Source organism: Apteryx mantelli, chromosome 8 (genome assembly GCF_036417845.1).
Source record: "Apteryx mantelli isolate bAptMan1 chromosome 8, bAptMan1.hap1, whole genome shotgun sequence".
NCBI lineage: Eukaryota > Metazoa > Chordata > Aves > Apterygiformes > Apterygidae > Apteryx > Apteryx mantelli.
Genome location: NC_089985.1, coordinates 34,620,979 through 34,639,540, shown reverse-complemented (window position 1 = coordinate 34,639,540; position 18,562 = coordinate 34,620,979). Strand labels below are relative to the sequence as shown.

The 18,562-nt window shown below is 39.3% G+C and overlaps 1 protein-coding gene across 1 annotated transcript in view; it reads left to right on the top strand.

Annotated features, from left to right (window-relative positions):
* The window catches only part of LOC106491608 (BEN domain-containing protein 5), a 608,958-nt gene that overhangs the window by 369,347 nt on the left and 221,049 nt on the right, over positions 1–18,562 (top strand). Inside the window, exon 5 of the mRNA XM_067301224.1 lies at positions 16,427–16,643. Within this exon, the coding sequence (XP_067157325.1) occupies positions 16,427–16,643 (217 nt within the window). The remainder of the gene's footprint in view (positions 1–16,426; positions 16,644–18,562) is intronic.

The following is an 18,562-nucleotide window of genomic DNA, read 5'->3' as shown; positions in this document are numbered from 1 at the left end:
TTTATGACTGTTACATGAACATTTGTGTGTTTAGTTGGGCTTAATATATTACTTAGTAATACCTGCAAGAACTGAAGTCAGGTATGCCAGTCGCCATTGTGTAGCAGTACAAGTGTCCATTATAAGCTTTAGGTTTCTGATCCCCTGGTCAGCTGGCTGGCCAGTAATGTTCTGCCTTTGAAGGAGGAAAACTGCACTGAAGCTTTTCTGAGATGTTTCAAGTACTCCTCTTGCAGCTCAGGAGAGGGAAAGGAGAGACAAAATCTTCAGAAGATCGAAAAGAGCAATAAACTCAAAGGGAATGATAGCTGAAAGAACAGTTTAGGAGATAGGTCAGGTTTTAAGGGTACACATAAGGTCTCTGCTCTGAATGTGAGGTTTTTGTAAATAGAAAACACTTCTGTTTTTGAGATGCTGTTCTAAATTGCAACACTTTTCTTATGGTCATGGCTTCCAAAAGGAAGTCTGTTGTAGAGCTTTGCATGCTTAGTCTTGCTGAAGAAATGCATTAGCAAAGAGAGATACTGCGTTTTTGGAACCTAGTGGAAGGGAGGGAAGATCATGAGACACAAATGTGGGAAACGAGCTGTAAAACAAGTCTTTTGGAAGTGCTTTCTTGGGACAGACTGAACAGGATTCAAAGCTAACTTGTAACAAGTGTGCTCAGTTATGAAGCTGCTGCAGCAGTGTTGTTGCAACTATGATGATGAAAGGATGTAGGAAAGTGGATATAAGTTGAAGGTAATATATTTTATATGACCAACTGATAGATCTGGAAAAAGCAGAACAGCTTCAAGGCACTTGAGCTCTTCAGGCTCGACTTGTTTGCTTTCTCCAGCTCAATCCTTTGCTCTAATAAGCAAGGTTACTCCACCTTTCTTACCTCTCTTAAATTTCCCAACTCCATTAGATCTACCTCAGGCAGTTGTCAAAGAGTTCTTGTTGAGTCATTATTCTGTAGGTATGACATTTTGCATTTATAAGCCTTTCTTTGGGTTTTTTGCTTTTGGGTTTGCAGCATTTCTCATATGTACCTTTGAGAGCTTGCCCTACTTATACAAATCTTGGGATACTATATAGCTATAAAAACTCTCAGCTGATCAGTGTTTATTTTAGGGTAAAGGCTCAGTTACAGTGAATTCATCTGACAAACCAGAGCCTTCAGCCGCTCGTTAGACAGTTGTGCAACAAAAGCACCGGGTTATTGTTGGCATGCACTGTTTCCACTCGTTCCTGAGATTGTTTAATTTCCCTTCCAATGATTGAAATTTCAATTTAAAACAATACTTTTGTTCTTCTGCATCCATTCATATTGCCTGTTTTGAATTTAATCCTAGTAGCTGTAAAATAATAACAGTGGTAGGCAGTTCTGTATTGGCTCTTTGTGAGATAGCTGTCCTGTCGCTTAAAAGCCGTGCTGTATTCTGATAAATCAGTGCTGGAGACCGGCTGCGAGCAGCAATGGTGCAAACTGATCTGCCATTTAAAGTTGCGTTCAGGTTGGGTTTCCCTGAGTTACGGAGGTGGCTTGGCCTTTCCCCCCGCTCCCTGGAGAACCTGCGTCGGGCTCCTGTGGCGAACCCGGGGCAGGACCCGCAGCAGGCGCTCGCCGCTGCTGCGGAGACGCCCGGGACTCGGGCAGCAGCAATGCTGCAGCTGCCCGTTCTCTGCACTCGCAGTACTGTGTGCGGAGCGTGTGCTATATCTGCCCACAACGGTTGTAACTAGCCAGGCCCTCGTGTTTAATGAGCTTCAAGTTTAATGTTTCTTCTCCGAGACAGAGACTCAAAAAGGAATATGACCGTGATCAGATCCACTTGAAAATGCTATAAGATGTAACATTTATCATATTTTTTTTCCAGTTCTAATCCAGGTAAATATATTTAAAGAGCTTTTGTTTTCTTTACATTTTCATTTTTAGAGGAATGGGACTTTATATATATATATATACACTGTATGAATATACTTTAATATGGAAATAGTATTTGCTCTTTTGTTTCCATTTTATTTTGTGTTTTAAAATAGTATGTAGGCTCCCTTTTTTTAAAATTAACTGTTATCTTTTAAGACCATTCAGTATATTTTTTTCCTGTCCTTGAATTTTTATAGTCAGTGATGGAATAGTAAATGACATCCACCTTCCTGTCTGTTAATACTTAACCCTAATTAATGAATGCTATTTAAAATTGAGGCTCACATTCAGTAGGACTATACATCTGCTTAAAGCTAAGCTGATGTGCAACTGTATGCAAAGAGAGATTGATGCGAACAGTCAGTCTTCTACAAACATTTCAAGTTATTGTTTTACAGTACACTAAACATTAGCTTGATGCAATTTTTTTTAATTTAGTGCATGGGTATCTATTTTTCCCTGTTATCACAGTGAAAATACCCTATTTTTAATCTTACTTCCCTATTACATAGCTGGATTGCTGAAGTGCCAAACATAATAGCTAACAAACACATGTATATATGTGTGTGTGTGTATACATACATATATACATATATATGTATATACATAAAATCTCAATACTTTCCTGTCACATTTAAAGACCAGAAGGACAGTCTTCGATGCATGGTGTAGCCTGAAAAAGCAACAGATAAGAAATTGTGACTCCTGCTGAAAGCCTTTAAATATTTAAAGTTACTACAACCTACATTTTTACCATTTGTGTGTTTAACTTGATAGCTGTATAAATTACATGTCAAGTATTCTTACAAACATTTGCTATAAGTGTACTGACAAATGTCCTGTCATTCTCCTGGAAATACATAGTACATGCAGCATTTTGTAGACTATTTGCTTATAAAACTTTTTGTATCCCATATGTTGCTTTCTCTTATTTGCATCTGCCTTTTTATTTATCTAAACATAAATATTACATAAGAATCTTTTATGTGATGCTTCTTGATACTATTAGGAAGATTACTTATAGATGCTTTGCTTCAAAAACCGAGCCTTATTGCAGTACAATTGCAGTATAATTTGTTATTTTTAACATAAGTGTCAGTGCTACAAAGCCTTACTTGTCTAAACTGGCGTAAATATTTGGGCCAAACCTTGAGAAATGTGGAACAGATGAATGCCTGAGACAAATGTAAAATGGATTTTGGGATCCTTGCCCCAGATAAATGCCTTGAGAGTCCTATTGGCTTTTCTGTAGGTTGTTATTTTCTATGCAAGGTGGTCTAACATGCTGATGGTGGTAGTAGTAGTGGTAGTAGTCTAAAAGCCTAAATTAAACTGAGCAACATTCCCGCTACTTTTCTGCAAAACAAAAACACATAGCTGATTGCATTGATGGTATTTTGTGTTAAAGAGAGTTTTCACTGAAGTCTTGAATGTATGACTTAATATTAGAATTATATTTTGGAGTACCTAGTGCTTATCGTTACAGGAAACGTTGATAAACATAGAAGACTGTCCTAACGTCTCAGATCTTTTCTCTGTTTCCTTTTCTTAATTTTATTGTTGGAGACTGTGACATAAGAATTGCTTCTAGGATGTTAACTGCCCACTTTTTTCTCATCTGAAATCTTATGTCCTCTTCATGGCATCACACTTCTTCCAGCAAGCAGCCGCAGTGTTAGGAATATGTGATTATGGGCCTGGGATAGTAACTTTTGAAGCATCAGCTGAGATAATCTCATTGATTAGGCTTTGGAAATGCAAACATTTGAACAGCGATTTTAAAAGTAACCCATCTGGAGCTTTACAGTGTGTGCCTAGAAATCATTGAAGGTATAGTTTTTGCAGGCGCATATGTATCACTTGGAGCTCAAACTAGCTGCTCTAAATCACCATAGCGCTATTGACTTCCAACAGCTTGCTGAGGATTCGCCCCCGAGAGTCGCTGGCGGGCGGCGGGGTGTGAGCGGGGAGAGTCTCCTCTGGTTTCAACTGATTACGCTTCCTTCAGGAACTGAGAGCACAGAAAAAATACTTTTGTTGGCAAAACTTTATTTAATAAAGTTCCACATTGCACTGGTGATCGCCGACTCGTCTATCATGAGTCACTTTGCATGTCTGTCATGTCACTTCACACCGTTCTCCCACGGTACTTCCGCCTTGCAACCTCCTCACCTGCCTGCGAGCAGCGTGTACCTTCTCTCTCTCTGTTTATAACAATGTAAAGAGGAAGAGAAGTGTCTGGAGCTTTGTCATTTATTACCTGTTAAAAGTCTTTCAAGGCTAAATAAAACTCTGTGTAATTTAACAAAATGTAGCCTACATTTCCCTTCTCCTCACCGTCATGTTTGGTTATACTGCAGAAGAGGGTGAGGGACATAACGCTTTCCTATTCTGAACAAACTCAGCCCGGTGAAATGGGACTGTACTTTAAAATATGCATAGGTTTGCAGTTGCTACATTTTGTGACACTGTTCAGGTAGGAAAAAAACCCCAGATTTTTCCTGAAATGAATATATGTTTAAAAGGCTATAAAGAAAAATGATACTGGAACTATTATTGTGAAAGATTGGAGTGGCCTGGTTGGTATCACGCATACAATTTGGAAAAACAAGATTAGTGCTACACATACCATTTTTCATTTTCTCCTGTCTTCAATAGCATCAGCCATTGCAGCATCTCATTTTTTAGCTGTGTGTTGAGGATGAGAAATCCCATGAGTGTACAATTGCTTCTGGCCGCCTCGTCTCTGTACTTCTAACTTTCCCTCTGCTTACATGTTTCCGTGTGTACTGTAAATAAGAAGTGACCGAGAGAGCAGGATACTTAGTCTCTTCTTAGATCAATACTACTCCATGGGTCAGCAACTAGGAATGCTTGAAAAGAGAGGAGGAGGGAACTGAGTTTTATTTCCCCTGTAGACTGAAGCCAACACCTTTGCAGTGGGTTCATCTTTATCATCTAGAGAAGAAAGCCTGCTAAGGTTGTGTCTGGCAAAAAGAGCACTGTGAATAAGCTTGCAAAGAATTTAAGTAACAAGAAAATTTTACTTTTTTTTTTTTCCTCATTGAAATGAGAATTTGGTGACCAAAATGTCTGGCTGGCCATCGTTGTGTTCTCTTCTTAGAGCCAGGCTCAGTGGGGGAGAGGAATTGAGATCAGGATGTGTTGGAGCTGGTGGGGGGGCTGGATGTCTGCAAAGCAGTAGCTCTTGATCTGAGAGTCAGTGTATTGATGTGCTGTTGCAAGACATGTGTGTTCACTTTTGTCTTTGAAGAGATGGGCTTGCCATATTTGCTGTTCTCTATGTCTTTTTAGCTAAGAAGAAATGAGCTTTCTCTTTTTTCCCCGCTTCTGTGTTTAATATGATAGCTCTGAATGCTGTCTGCAAATGGGAGAAATGAAGGACAAAAAAGGTAGGTCTGCACAGCGCAGTGCTGGTGTGCAGGGGTAGCCCAGTACTGCCATTGCTAATAACAGGCCACGTGCTGGTGTGGGCAAGAAATGGAGACATAGAGACTCTCTCTGTAGCAGAAGTGGAAACGTGAGCATGCTTGGGGATAGTTACTGTGCGACAGCCTCAAGAATGGGGATGTTGTAGAATAGTTCTTTAACAGAGGAAGATGGAAGGAGGGAATATAAAGGAGCTCATGGAGGAGAATGGAGAATAAAATTTGTGTATGTGCAAGATGTGTAGCCTGGGGAGAAAATAAAGTTTGCAATGCTGAATTTAAATTGTTTACCCTCACATTGTCACATTTTGTACATGTTTTAAAATGATTGCTTTCATGCAAAGAAATCAGGTGGTTCTGCATCATAAATCAGTCTTTATAGCGAATAAGGTTTTGGAGGAACCTGTTGTAGACCTGCTCTTTTCTGGGAATAAAGATGAGACACTATCAGAGATTGAGAAGATGGGGCAAATTGATTAATTAAAAAGCAGTAAATCATCAGCCCCACATGATTTATGTATAAAAGAATTTTGAAGAATCTTAGGAAGGAATTAGCTGCACTGCTAACAAAGATATGCAGTCTCATTAAAACCAAGTTCTGTTCCAGAGGGCTGGCAAGTATCTGGGGTGTATCCTATATTTAGACCAGTAAGCATTACATCTGCACATTGCAAATGGTCGAAACAGGAATTTAAAAGAGAATAATAAAACACCTGGAAGATCGTGGTGTGAGAGACTTTAATGAGCACAGCTTCAGCAAAGAAAAATCATGTCTCACTACATCACTTAGAACTCTGTGAATGTGCCCATAAAAAGAAATATGAGTGGCCATACTGGATCAGACCAAAAGTCCATCCAGCCCAGCATCCTTCCTCTGACAATAACCAGTCCTAGCCGCGTGGAAAAGAGAGGAGGGTTAAAAGGGTAAGGTAACCTTTTTCCCTGGACTTGATTGACAGCAGCAAGGGCCAGCTTTAAATTTAAGGAAGGGGTCAATTCAAATACACTGACATCATCCCATACCCAGAAACCTGGGAAAACAGTACTGAACTTACTGGTGGTCAGAGAGAGTGTTTTTCCCACTGACATGCAAGAATTAGATGAATTACTAAACAATGCTTTTACAAAAAGGAGAAAAGAGAAGTCTGACAATGTAGATGCGGAGCAGCAACAGCTAATTGCTGAAGTGTAATTGCAACAATAGTCCTTTCATCTAGCAAGGCGATGCGAGGCCAGCTGGTTGTGTTCACCTGCCTTCATTCACCGTTTGAGATTAGCAAGGACTGCTGGGTGCCTAGCTAAACTGAGGATGCGCTAACCTGTGATGTATTTTTGTTAGCTGCTCTTCGCTCCTGCAGCCATACCTTTCCCTGCTAGCCACGCGCAGCGCTGCTGGGCCCTCCTCCTGGCCCTGACTGCATGACCTCCTGCAGCGGTTTTCTTGTTCCAGCCCTTGGAAGAGCCTGAGAGCATGCCTGGGGTTGAGAACCAGACACAGACTCTCAGTTCATAGGAGAGACCTAAGCAGCTTCTCCTACCCTGCCCATCTTGCAAAAGATTTTAACTCAAATCTCCTTTTTTTCTTTTTTTTTTTTTTTTATGGTGCAACCTTTGCACACTGGTGCTAAACACTTTTGCCTGAGTTGGCTTGCTTGGACAGTTAGTTGGCCTAGACTTGTATATACTATTAGAAATATGAACTTTCTCCACATAATGAAGCAACTCCCTTTCTAAAAGAAGCCTTTTAAAATCATAATTACAATACTTGCAAAAGAAATGTGTTTCTGGCTTGCTCATCAATCTTTTCTATTTATTTCCCTTTCACTCCATGAGATACCTGTGCTCCCTTTGCCCTTGGAAATTCTTGGGAAGATTTGCCTCACCTTTAGGTCTCAGCCCAGGCTTATGAAGAGAACTGCCTGACATAATGTATTTTGACTTTTTAAAAGCTTGCAACAAAGTCTGTCACAAGACACTGCTAAAAAGGCTAAGTAGTCACATATGGTGACAGGGCAAGTATCATCATAGATCAAAAACCGACAAGGAAACAAAAAGACAGAGGGCGAAAGTGGCCGGTTTTCATCACAATAAAAGGCTAGCAGCTGCGTTCTTTAAAGTTACCTATCATGTCGTGTGCTTAATATATTTATTGATGATCTGGGGAGGAGAGGTGAAGAATTAGGTGGTAGCACTTACAAATGATGTAATTACTTAAGTAATTTAAGCCTGTAGCGGACTGCAAGAAACTTCTGAGTGATCTAAACAGGCTGCTCAGATGGGTAAACAAGCTTCAGTCCTGATAAATGAAAAGTTAATATGTGGAGGAAACCATGCAAAAATCTTCTCTAACTGAAGGGGAAAAAACTAAGCATCGCTGTTGACAGAACAGAAGCCATTTGAGATGATGATGTGGTGGAAAAAGTGAGCAAGATGCTAGAATGCATAAGAAATGGGATTTTAAAAATAAATGACCAAATTCAGATTTCATTGTGTGGAGACAGGAGTTAGGATAAAGTGCAATATTATAGAGAAGTTTGCCCATCTAATCAAGTCTGACCTGTGATGACGGTTTCTGTTTTCTTTCCTGTTTGTCCCGTTCATCAATTTTCTACTGTCAGAGATGCTCTGATACTTATGAGGAATAAAATTGTAAAGGCTCAGGCTGGCAGAGGGTTTCTGAACTTCCTAAGGACAGCTCAGGATCAGCCAGACTGCAACTGGTAAAACCTATCTCATGTCTATTCTCCTTCTTTCTTTGGTAGTTAGTTAAATTTCACATCCAAATGACATGGTAAGTTAACAATCTTGGCTTTGTATGTAGTGTGTGTGAAATCAACATTTTTAACATGGATTTTAGAATTCAGACATTACTGAAATACTTCCTCAAGTTGGGACTCTTATGAGACTTATAAATTATTCTTGCATACAAGGGAAGTCACCTGAGAATAACCTAAATGAAGTTAACATAGATTTTAAAAATTATTCTTGCAGAAGAACAGGGAGTGGTGGGAATAGATGAACAGATGGGAAAGGGAGAAGAGGAAAGTGAAGAAAAGGCTAATTAGGTAATTGAGGCTAAGAGGCTATTAGGCATGACCCAGTGGTCTACTGGTAGTGCAGTTCAGGGACTTGAATTTGGGATGGAGGTGGTCCCTCATTCCCAGGCCAACATGTACTCCAAACATTGCAAAGTCTCGATTTTATAGTCTGTATGATGCTGTAAGTGTGTTTTCCAGTCAACATAATCTGGAAGGATTAAATATCAGATTATAGTAGAGTCAGGAAAGAATAATGGGGTGAAATGCTGAGTTTGGACATGAAGGGACTAAAATACTACACCAGTGGGTAAAACATTTAGTGAAACTCTTTGGAACTTCTTTGACTTGACTGTCTGAGTAAAATCTAATTGAAACAATTTTTTTGAAGAGGTTCTGAATGGGAATAAACTATCCCTTACCAAGCAACCTTTTCTAAAATTTGTCCAGTACACATGATGCTCTCAAGCACCTCTCTTTCATGGATGATAGATAAGGGTAAGGCCTAAAAGGCCATTTATTCAAAGTCATTCCACTGTCTGGTTTCTGGCCAGCTCAAAGCTGGTATGCTTGATGTTCCAGTCTTGTTTCCTTCTTTCAGTCTCCTGACCTGACTTCCTTTCTAGTCTAGTTAGTGATATGATTTCTTTTGGTGATATGGTTTCTGTCTCCCTGATGTTGGTATGTAAAAACTGCCTTCTGAAGTTGTCGGTAAACTTTTTCTGTTATGGCCAGAGAGTCTGGTGTAGGTCAAAGCTAGGACAGCCATTGCCATGTGGTTTTCAGATTTATATGCTGGGGTGGAGTATTTCTTGTCCTCACCTTTACTGATGCATCATTATTCATGCTGAATTAATTCTTTGAAATTTCTCCACTTCTTTAACAATTTTTGTGGCTACTCTTTCTGAATTGCTTACAAAAAAACCTTGTTTATCCCTTCCACGTGTTCCAAGCTTAAACCTGTAGTGGTACAGCATTCTAAGACTTTGTTTTCTCCCTCTTTCCAATGCTTCTTATCACAAATTCTTAACATTTCCAACTTAAATCCTTTTTTTTTTCTTTCTTTTTTGCCTTTTCCAGTAGCTGCATTTCAGGACAGGAATGGCTCCTGCTTCCATGTCTTACATTTGTGACCTCTTGAAAGGATGACAGTGCATGTAGGGCGCACTCCACTGTATCATTCTCTTCTCATTCCGGTATTTTTGTGGAAAGTCAGCTTGTCTCCTTTTCTTTCTTCTTTCCTTTATAAGTGCTGCATAGAAATATTGCTTATAGAAGCAATACATGGCTGGAACATTTGTGGTCAGTAGGCAGATCATATTGTGACAGCAAAAAAAAAATCAGCACCATTCATTATCCCTGCAGTTTAAACAGAGTTTCCGTAGAATAATTGCAGTATTGGAACAGCTGCTTCAGAGGGAAGTCACTGCAGTATAAGCTTAAGCAACTGGACAGAATAAACAAAAGATGGAGGAGAAAGCATAGCTTTGATTATAATCGTAGGCAGGGGGGAGCAAAGAGGATAAACCTGCTGCTTGTCCACTGGAGAGGCCACTTGTATATGCTGCTGGCAAAAGATTTTGGATTTCTCTACCAGCTGACAGCTCCCCTAAGACATATGCTGAAGTGTTTTGTCAAAAGAGGGCACTGTGCCGAATCTGGACCTCATTGAGCATGCTTCGTGTTTCAGGGAGAGGCACTAACGGGAGGTGGACAGCACTGAAAAAAACCTCCTTCCACAAAACTGTGCTGAGGTTTGGAGAACTGGAAACAAAACCTAAAACACTTCTCTTCATTGGGGGTGCAGGGTTGCCCTGTCTGATATGAAGCTGTTTTAAAAAGTTGTTCAGTCATTCTTACAATTATTTTTTGCCAACTCATAATATAGCAGCCCTTCCCTTCATAAAGGTATGTTTATTTTGCTGAATCGAAGCATGTTTTCATTTCTGCCAGCAGAATCCAGTAACAAGTTTTTAATATTGCTTTATGTCTCGTAGTCACGATCTGCTGGTAGGGCTCACTCCCTGGCCCTTGCACACTGCTTCATTATGCTTCCCCCGCAGGATGCGCTTTCCTTGGCATTTCCTGTCACTTTGGGGAATAATGCCTACTGCTGGTTCTCTCTGGTTTTACACAGAGTGGGTTCGTTACATTTTTGTTATTCGCATTATCATGGGACATAGAAGTCTGGCCCATGGGCAGGGACCATGTGTCTTTGAGGTATTTTACAATCAAAGAACAAAGGACATTTCTCATTGCTATTTTCTATTTCATGTTTCTCCTTACCACTGAATTTTCCTTGTCATAACATTACACTACGTTGAAGATAGGGTTTTGTTAAAAATCTTTCTTAACAAGTTCCCACAGAATGTATCCCAGCGTGTATGAAGTGTGGGGAATTATTCTCACAACATTTGTTCATGCAATTTTATGGTGGTGGTAGAAGAATCTGTTTCTAGGTTTTGGCTTTCAGGCTGTAAAACAATGGAAGGAATGTGCTTTTAGGATATTTTCCCTACCTTAATGTCAGTTTATGGGACTGATTCTTCTGATGTGCATGAAGCAGAACTGGGTCCCATAAAAAGCATGCCAGGTTAGAATATCTCATAGTGCTGATGGAGGTTTTCCATATTTATTACTGGAGGTTTCCCATATTTATTACAAACATTTAAAATACAGAATTCCTCCAAAAAATGAAATCCGCCTTTTCATTGCTCACTTAGATTTAAGTACATTTTAAGAAAAAAACAGTAAAGAACTCAGTGTTTTTCCCTTGAAGTTGTAAAGAATGCATAGAGCTTATAAGCAATCTTTGTACAGTTCCTTTAATTATTTGAATTACCAAGCAATCTTTATAGAGTTCACTTAATTATTTCAATTAACGTTAACTGTTGAAAGCTGTATGCTTTGTAATATACTCAAAGTGTAGATTTCTTGATTTTAAGAAAGCTGTTGATTTACAGAAAACTTTGATTTTTGTACTCAATAAGAGGAAACCAGACATTTGTAGAGGTGAAGAACTTTGAGTTGCGTAGGGGGCTATTAAAAATGGGAAATGTATTCAGAGAACATTCTAATAAATACTAACAAGAATAAAAAGAGGCCTTATTCTGCAGTGTCTGAAATTGAGTTGGCTGTGCCAAAACCCATTCTGTCGTCTGCAAAAAATATTTAACACCACCTGACATATTCACTGTCACTCCATGCTCTGTGAATCAAATATAAAATTCTGTGCAAGAAAAAAGCCTACAAACTTATTTTGTCACTTGTAAGCTTGGGATTTTGAAGATGGTCAGCTCCACTTGTCAACAAGAATAAGCAAGAAAAAAAATAATGGCTTAGACTAACAGAGAAAAGAGTCAGTAAGGCCTTCAATTTGAAAGGGCTGCCTCCCAGTAGAGAAAGAGTTTGCAGTGCATGATTAACTTGCTTATATTTTCTCCAGAGTTTCTTGGATTTCTTGCAGTTAATAAATAGGGACATCTAGCTTTAAGAATAAAATTTGAACACTTGGAAGGAACAGTTAGATCTCGTATTTTGGGTACAGTCAATAAATACCTTCAGGTTATTTTCAAAAACCGAATCAGAATCAGGGTTTGTGCTTCAAATGTCTCCAGAATTGGGGTGTAATTTCCTCTGAGGTTGTCATTCAGGTCCACTGCTATGAATTACGTAAGCAAGCTTGGAAATTTGTACAATTGTTAAAGGGTGTCTCTACATCTGCAAATTGATGGCAATTGGAAATGATCACCACAGTGTGTCCCCACAGCTAACACTACATTGCAATCAGATCCTCTTGAGCATTTCTCTACAAGTCAGATCACTTAATTTTTCTTTTGGCCACCGATCTTCTACAGCACCTGCAGCTTTTTGTTTCTCCTCCAAAGATCATCATTTTACTTTGAAGTCTACTGACTGTGATATGTCTAACCCAGTCCTGTAGAGGCAAGGAACTGAATAATTACTTTATGAGTGCCATATTAAACATGGTCCAAAGACTGTTTAGGCTGCTCATTAAAGTCATTGGGAATTTGGCTGGGCAAAAGCTCCCTGCTTTGGTCATGCATTAGGGGAGAGAAAGCCCTCTAAAAATTGTGATTTTCTAATTATTTGTATTGTGGTACCACATGAGGGCCCTAGTCTTTGATTAGCACTAAATGTTTAAAACCTAAAGAAGAACAGACCCCCACCCCCATGCCACCTCTCCGGTGCTTGTTCCCCCAAGTCTTGCTTAATTCTCAGTTTTCAGAGGGAAATAAGGAAGCAAAGGAATAAAACATAACAAGTTTGTCTTTAAGCTCAAAATTATGGTTAAGATAGAGCTGAAATTAAAATTGTACTGAAAACAGAAGTATGAATTGTATTGAAAACAGAAGTATAGTTAGGATACAATTTTCAAAGCTCAGTTACGAGGAATACCACTCACTGCCTGTTGTAGTAGCAGAGTGAGATCCTGGGGCCACTGAAGTTGCTCAGAGTTTTGACATTGACTGAGGAGTCAAATTTTTTGGTAAACTGACAAATTTGACCTTATTGCACACTACCAAAACAGAGTATACGGACAGACTCCAAAGTGCAATGTAGCAAACGCGTAGACACCTATGAGCAAACGTACCTTCACGCTCAGCGTAACAAATCTGCTGGGTTAGGAGCCCTCCCCTGTGAGGTGGGAGGAGAAGACACTCAAACCCCCTGGCTTGGGATACGTTTGTCTGACTGGCGCTGCACTAGAAGACGAATCAAAAATAGAGGGGAAATCTTCCTTTCAGTGCTTCCTTCTCCTTTTGAAAGAAAAAAAATTGGTATTTATCTTTAAGAATAGGCAGTCTGAATTTGTTTCAAAACCATGTAAAATATTAAACTTCGTTTCTTTAATATATTTCTAAAAACAGACTGGAAAGTAGTTGCTTGCGTCTTATGCTCTGTGGCTGTGCTCAGAATTGGTGTGGTTCTCCTTTAAATACCCGCTCCGAAGTGATGAAATTCAGGCAGTGGTGTATCAATTAGCAGGGTGCATTTCTTAGCGTTAGCTGCCTGGAAATGCAAAATGGCAAGTCTGAGTCTGAAGGCTTCTCCCGTAATTTTGCTTTCCTACTTCTAACTACAAATCAGCTTCATTGTGACTTACGGTATAAGAAGTTGGTGCATTTCTGCAGATCCTTGATAAGATATTTGTCTTTACTGAGAAATTCAGTTAAAGTCGGCGTCTGAATCTGTCCCTGCCAGGCCCTCGATGCATTAGTATTCCACTGGCAGCTGCCTGTAGGTAGGAATATTGTTTTTGTCCATAACCAGAGGGAACAATCAGACTAAGCCGTTCCCCGGCTATAAACCAGCCAAAGTAATTGGGTTTAATTTTAATTTTTGTAATAGCTTTAAATTAATAGGAGCAGCTGCTGCCACAGTGTGTGGGTGTCCTTTTCCAGAAGGCATAGAACAAAAAAGGGAAAGAGTAAACAATAGTGCGTCTAGGACACAAAGGTTAATTCAAGAACTGAGCAATGTCTTTTCGTTATCAAAAACTCGGTTGGTGATAGCTAGCACTGTGTCGCTCTTCTTTCTTTTTCATTCCTTTTTCTTTTTTCTTTTTTTTTTTAATTCTCTGATAAGATCTGAATCTGATTAGGCTCCTGTGTGTAAAGATGTGTTGTTGGTATCTAAACACTAACTCTCTTTCTCTATATGACTCACAAATAGATTAGCAGTGACAAAGTGCTAGGAGAGATAAAAATAGATTAGCAGTGACAGGAGTACTATTATAATTATTTTTGGAAGATATGGTTTGAATTAAGAGTTTGGGCACTTTCTGCCCTGAGAGGGTGAATTTAAGCTTAGGAGCTGAGGATGGTTTCTGCTGTTGTGTCAGACACCAGATAGTGAAATGTCAATACCAGATGTCCTAGACATCAAGATTAGCCATAATAGCCAAATGCAGCCATAAAGTGATGTGTCAAAGTGGATAATAAAACAGATGCTTAGCTTCTATAATGAAGGGGAAAGGGAACAAAATATCAAAAGTGCCTTTAATACATTAACAAAAGTTGTCTTCAACTTGCTTAAAAGTAGAAAGTTATTGAACCAAGGAGAACTATGTGTCATTTAAACATTAACTATCAGCAGATGAATTTCAATTACCATTACCCTTTCTAAAATCCTGAATTTCTTCCTATTGGTCTCATTTTACACGAATTTTTTATTGCAGAAAGTAAGGCTTGTCCTTTGTTATTTCTCCCATGCTAATTTGGAAACAAATAAAGTTCAACAACTCAGCAACATACTGTTTAAACTTGCATTACGGTTTGAGGACTGGGAGCTAGAATACATTTACCCACTGCCATATCATCTGCTTGATTTGAGATCAAATGAGGGATGTCCTATAGCACTCCAGAGTAAGGGTGAATGATAGAAATATGTTAAGAAACTGGAGAAACCTATTAGGTTAGGATACTGCATGCAGACGGCTGGCGGCCTTTTTTCCCCCCACTGCTGCTTTTGAAAATTTCGGAAGTATTTTTTTTTCTATCCTTCACATTTGTGGCTTAAAAATCAGTTTTAGATCTTAGTGATAAGCAAGTGTCGTGTTTACCCCAAAAATGCCGAAATAAATTCTTGAAGCCCTGAATGCTCAAGAACCAGGGCAAGAAAAGGGGCAAATTATTCTTATTTCAAATCTAATTAACTGCATCACTGGCTTTTTATTGTACTTTTTCAAGAACATCTCAATTCCTTTCTGTTTCTCTTTGTAGCTCCTGAGTCTTGCTGATTGGACTCCTTAACTGCTGCTAATTGGCAAACACGTCCTTCTGCGTAATTGGAGGGTTTTGTCCTCTATTTCATATTAGCACCGAAAGGCCAAAACTGCTCCGCAGTTGGCCGGCTTCTCGGAACCATTACGGAGAAGCACATTACTACTGCTATGGCTGTAAATCTTATTATGTTTTCCCTCACCATGATCCTAGTTTAGCTGAGATCTGCTCCAATCATTAGATGAGACCTGTTTATAATGTTGTATGATTGAATTAGTTAGAGTCTGCAGGACCATAGTGTTTTGTTGCCGAACATGACTGGTAACTTAGTTACGTCAAATTACAAGTACATGGCATGCCTAGAGAATCTCATATCTACCTAAAGGTAGAAAATACATGTGCAAAATGCAGAAGGGGCACAAACAGAAATATTGAACATCTATAGAACAAGGGTTTGATCTCTCTCACTTCTATTGAGAAATAAAAGAATAATTGAAGTTGGGTGAAAGATGTCAGGCAGACATTTGTTATTCCTTAAATAGATACCATCTTAATACCAATGATATTAATGTCTCTACTATAATTATTTACCGTTATATATCTTTATTTTTATAATGTCAGCAGTATAAGCCGGAAGTCTTGAGAAGGGCAGCAATCCAGTTTGAAAGAGGACCAAACACTCGTTTCTCCCTCGCTTTCTAATTTAGCACTAGGTTATTTACCACAGCTGAAGGTTTGGGGTTTGGTCTTTTCCCCCCGTCAATGATTTATCTTCTTCCTCCGTTCTTGAGCTAGATGTTGATACATCTCCAGACTATTAAGGACAATAATAATATGAAGGTATCCGCAAGCTCAGGGCCAGTCGGTTGGTTTTGCCCCACACTGACGTGCCTTCATTAATGATGCCTCCTCTTGGGGCTGGAGAACCAGGCCTGTGTCGAAGGCAGGCTGATGCCCATGGAGCGGTGCTGGGTCGTGCTCGCTGGAGGGGGCAGCAGTGGACAGCTGCCCCGCTCTGCGTCCAGGCAGCTCGGCGGGAGCGGGTCTCGCCGGCCCGGTGAAGCGCTCTCCTGCGGCGACCCTGCTGCCTGCTGTCCCGCTGCCGCTGCCATGCCTGGGCCCTGGGCCTGCTGCGCGGCTGCTGCGCGGCTGCTCCCCAGCTGCTCAAATTGATTCCCTTCATTTGTTGGAGATGAAATATGAATCTTAGAGAGCCTTTTAGTTCAGATATCTTACGTCCATTTATATATGTTTCAATGCATGTATGTTGGTTTTGTTTTTTAGGCAAAGAATACCCTCTAAAAACGTGTATTACTATCGCTGTCCGGACCACAGGAAGAACTATGTCATGTCATTTGCTTTTTGCTTTGACCGTGAGGATGACGTTTACCAATTTGCCTATTGCTACCCCTACACCTATACTCGCCTTCAGCACTATCTTGACAACCTACAAAGGAGGAATATGGACTACTTTTACAGAGAATTGCTTGGACTTAGTGTGGTAAGTAATAAGCATGTTTGCCAACTACCATGCTTCATTAGGAATACCTACCGTTAAATGCTTATAGAGTATAACTGGTCATCTCTGCTAAAATACACACATGCATATTTGTTTTACTGCTATCAATGACACATGAGATAGCTTACTTGCATAGTGAAATATAGACATGCTAATTTAATTTCACATATAATATTTCCTTTGTGATTTGCAAAGCAATACTAAAATTCCCATGGACGATCAATTCACCTCTAAAGATACTAAAGGAAGAAACTGAAACAGCTTTATTGAAGAAATATGATTTTTAGAGTACTCTGTCCATCTGTCTTTCTGGAAGAGCTTTCCTATTCAGGAGAAAATAAGCATCTTTGGAATCAATATGTAACTTTTCCAGGTAAAATAATGCAAAACATTTAAAATTCTACCTTTTTTTTATTCTTAAAAATGGCTGTTTTGGTGGTTTGAGTAACAGGGTTTTAGTGATCTCAATTCAGATGCTAGTTGCCACAGGAAAATGAAATACGATAGTTCTTCCTGGTGCTGGAAGTAGGCTTAATGGGTGAGGTTGAACTTCTGCTCACTTTGCTATAACCTTTCTCTGAACTGAAGTGTTGCCTGTCCTGAGGATTCTGGAATTGTGACTCAGCCACTCCCATATCATCTCAGAAATCATCAGATTAAAAATAATTGCTGAACTCTTGGGTTTTTCCCTTTTGCTTTCTCAGAGTTTGTAGTGCACTGTTTCACATTTTTAATCTTTTCTCTGAGCTTGTATTTGGTCTACGTTTGTAGTGTGTGTGTGTGGGGGGGGAGCAGAAGAAGAAATGGCTTCAGCGCCTGAGGCTTTAAAAACAATCCTATAATATATCATGAAAATCAGAATAAAATTGTATGAATAGTCAGCGTTGGAATAAAGGGCTTACACTACTGGAGTACTCCACTGAGTTCCCTATGCTGGCATAAAATTTAGAGAAAATGCCAACTCTGGTAGAAGAGTAAGGAAAGAATTAACAAAAGAAAGCACCATGTTAACCCTTTTATCAGTTAAGTACAGTTCCTGGTTGACCATTACATATTCCTGACTGACATTAATTATTAATCACCCCAATTAGGGGGCCAGACAATTTTAAGGGGAAAGGATCTTTAAAAAAAAAAAAAAAGAGTAAAATCATCAGAGGGTGGGAGTAAGGAGCACTATCATTATAATATTTGTAGGGTTTTAATTATTAATCTTAGAGGACAGAACTGTCATTAATTCTATAATGGAACTGAATTTGTTTCCTTTCACTCTGAAAATAGTGTATAAACAGTCAGATTTGCATATTCATCAAAATCATGATCTGACTGATTAAAATACTGAGATAGATGGATTTGTCTTTTATCTGCATTTTGACAGACAGAGCTATAGTCTTAAATCTTGTTAACATTGTGTTACCAGTTGCTAAATATTATTTTTCATATTTTAGCAAACTAAACAAACAGATGCCATTCAAAATATGGCAGGAAATGTGCTGTGTATAAGTCCTGATTTTATATCTATATGTACACACACAGTATGTTTTGCAGAAATTGATATGATAACATTTTGCAGCTCACCATGCTGATCTGTATAAAAAGCTTCTGAATCAGGCTCACAGTCTAATCTTTGTAAGTAACATTACAATCCGGGAGCATTTCTGGCTTTTCTCCACACACAACTGTCCTAGAACAGCTTGGTAATTTAATGTCTTTGCTGAGCTTGAATAGACAATTTCCATAAGTTCTCTGTGAGTTAAATATTTTAACATAGAGCTTTGTTGCTATCATACATCTTTAAATGGTGAAAAACAGGATCTTTCAGTCCTCGCTGCACAGTGCTTCATCAAAGCAGGAGCTGGCTGCACTTTAGAGGATTGCGTGCCGTACAAGGTAGATATAGAGCT